The following is a 1,113-nucleotide window of genomic DNA, read 5'->3' on the forward strand; positions in this document are numbered from 1 at the left end:
AGTTTGGGGCACGTGATAATCTAACTTTCGTTTCCATCTTGCTAGGACCTCCAGGTGCGTGTGCGACAGCTACGAACCTCAGCGCGGCCGACGTTGATTGGTTCACAGTCACAACCGTGGCAAATGGTCCCTATCAGTCTCCAGTCACCTCCTCCATGCCCTCGAGCAAGTCTTCCCTGAAAGAAACTCTATGCCATCCGGCAATTATGTATGACACTTTGGGTTCTTCGGCCACATTCAGTCTGGATGCGATTACGGATACCCTAACACCGGAAGATGTTTCCGGAGCCCATTTGGAGTTGGACCAATTGGATCAGTTCATTTTGACACCGTTGGAGCGAACTTTGTCCATAATGGAGTCCCATCTAGACTCTGTCACAGCACAGCTGATAACATTGGAGCAGGGGGTGAATTGGTCTGCCTCTCCAAAACCGTTGGCGAGACGTTCGTTTGACATGACCGAACAGGAGGTTTCCGAATATTACACTCCCTCCTCCGAAACCAGTTCGGCATTTGGTTCCTCTCCATCACTGTCGTTGAGTCCCACCGGGATACACGAGGAGGTCCTGTCTGGGATCAATCAGTTTTGCCCCCGCTCTGCCATATCTTTGTCCGACCGGTGTACTAAACAGGCTGCCCGCCAGTTGTATCGGTTCACCTCGCTGCAACGGTGTACAGATACTCCACTCACGGCCAACAGCACCCTAAAACTCGGGTCTACTCGGCTTAGTCCTGGGCGAAAAAACAGTTCCCTATTTTCCAAGCGTTTACCTTCCACCGTTCGTCTACTTGACGATCGCCTGTAATTTGCACCGGTTCCCTCTCCCTGCCCAAACTCCTTTTCTATATATAATATCCGTTTTAACTCACAGTCTGCATCTTATTTGTCATCTCATTCTGCAATTTGGCATCAAATATTTTCTTCTACTGCAATGACTACTGGTTTTTCGTCCATCTACCAGGTATTTCTTGTACAAATCACTCACATCCCAGTGCACATTGTTTCTATTCGTTTGGATTCACGAACTGACCGTGAAAATCGCGTTCGGTACATTTTTAACGCTTTCACGCAATATCACTATTCACTGTGTGTTACTCGTTGCGTTTTTCCCT

General features: G+C 48.3%; 1 protein-coding gene across 1 annotated transcript; it reads left to right on the top strand.

The window, feature by feature from the left end:
* Positions 1-45: 45 nt before the first annotated feature.
* Positions 46-804, top strand: T265_16032 (hypothetical protein; the record flags this gene model as incomplete). The annotated part of the gene is made up of 1 exon (XM_009179517.1): positions 46-804. A coding segment is annotated over one exon (756 nt), but the record flags the coding sequence as incomplete, so codon positions are not given.
* Positions 805-1,113: the final 309 nt, after the last annotated feature.

This window comes from Opisthorchis viverrini (assembly GCF_000715545.1).
Source record: "Opisthorchis viverrini unplaced genomic scaffold opera_v5_3470, whole genome shotgun sequence".
NCBI classification, from domain to species: Eukaryota; Metazoa; Platyhelminthes; class Trematoda; order Opisthorchiida; family Opisthorchiidae; genus Opisthorchis; species Opisthorchis viverrini.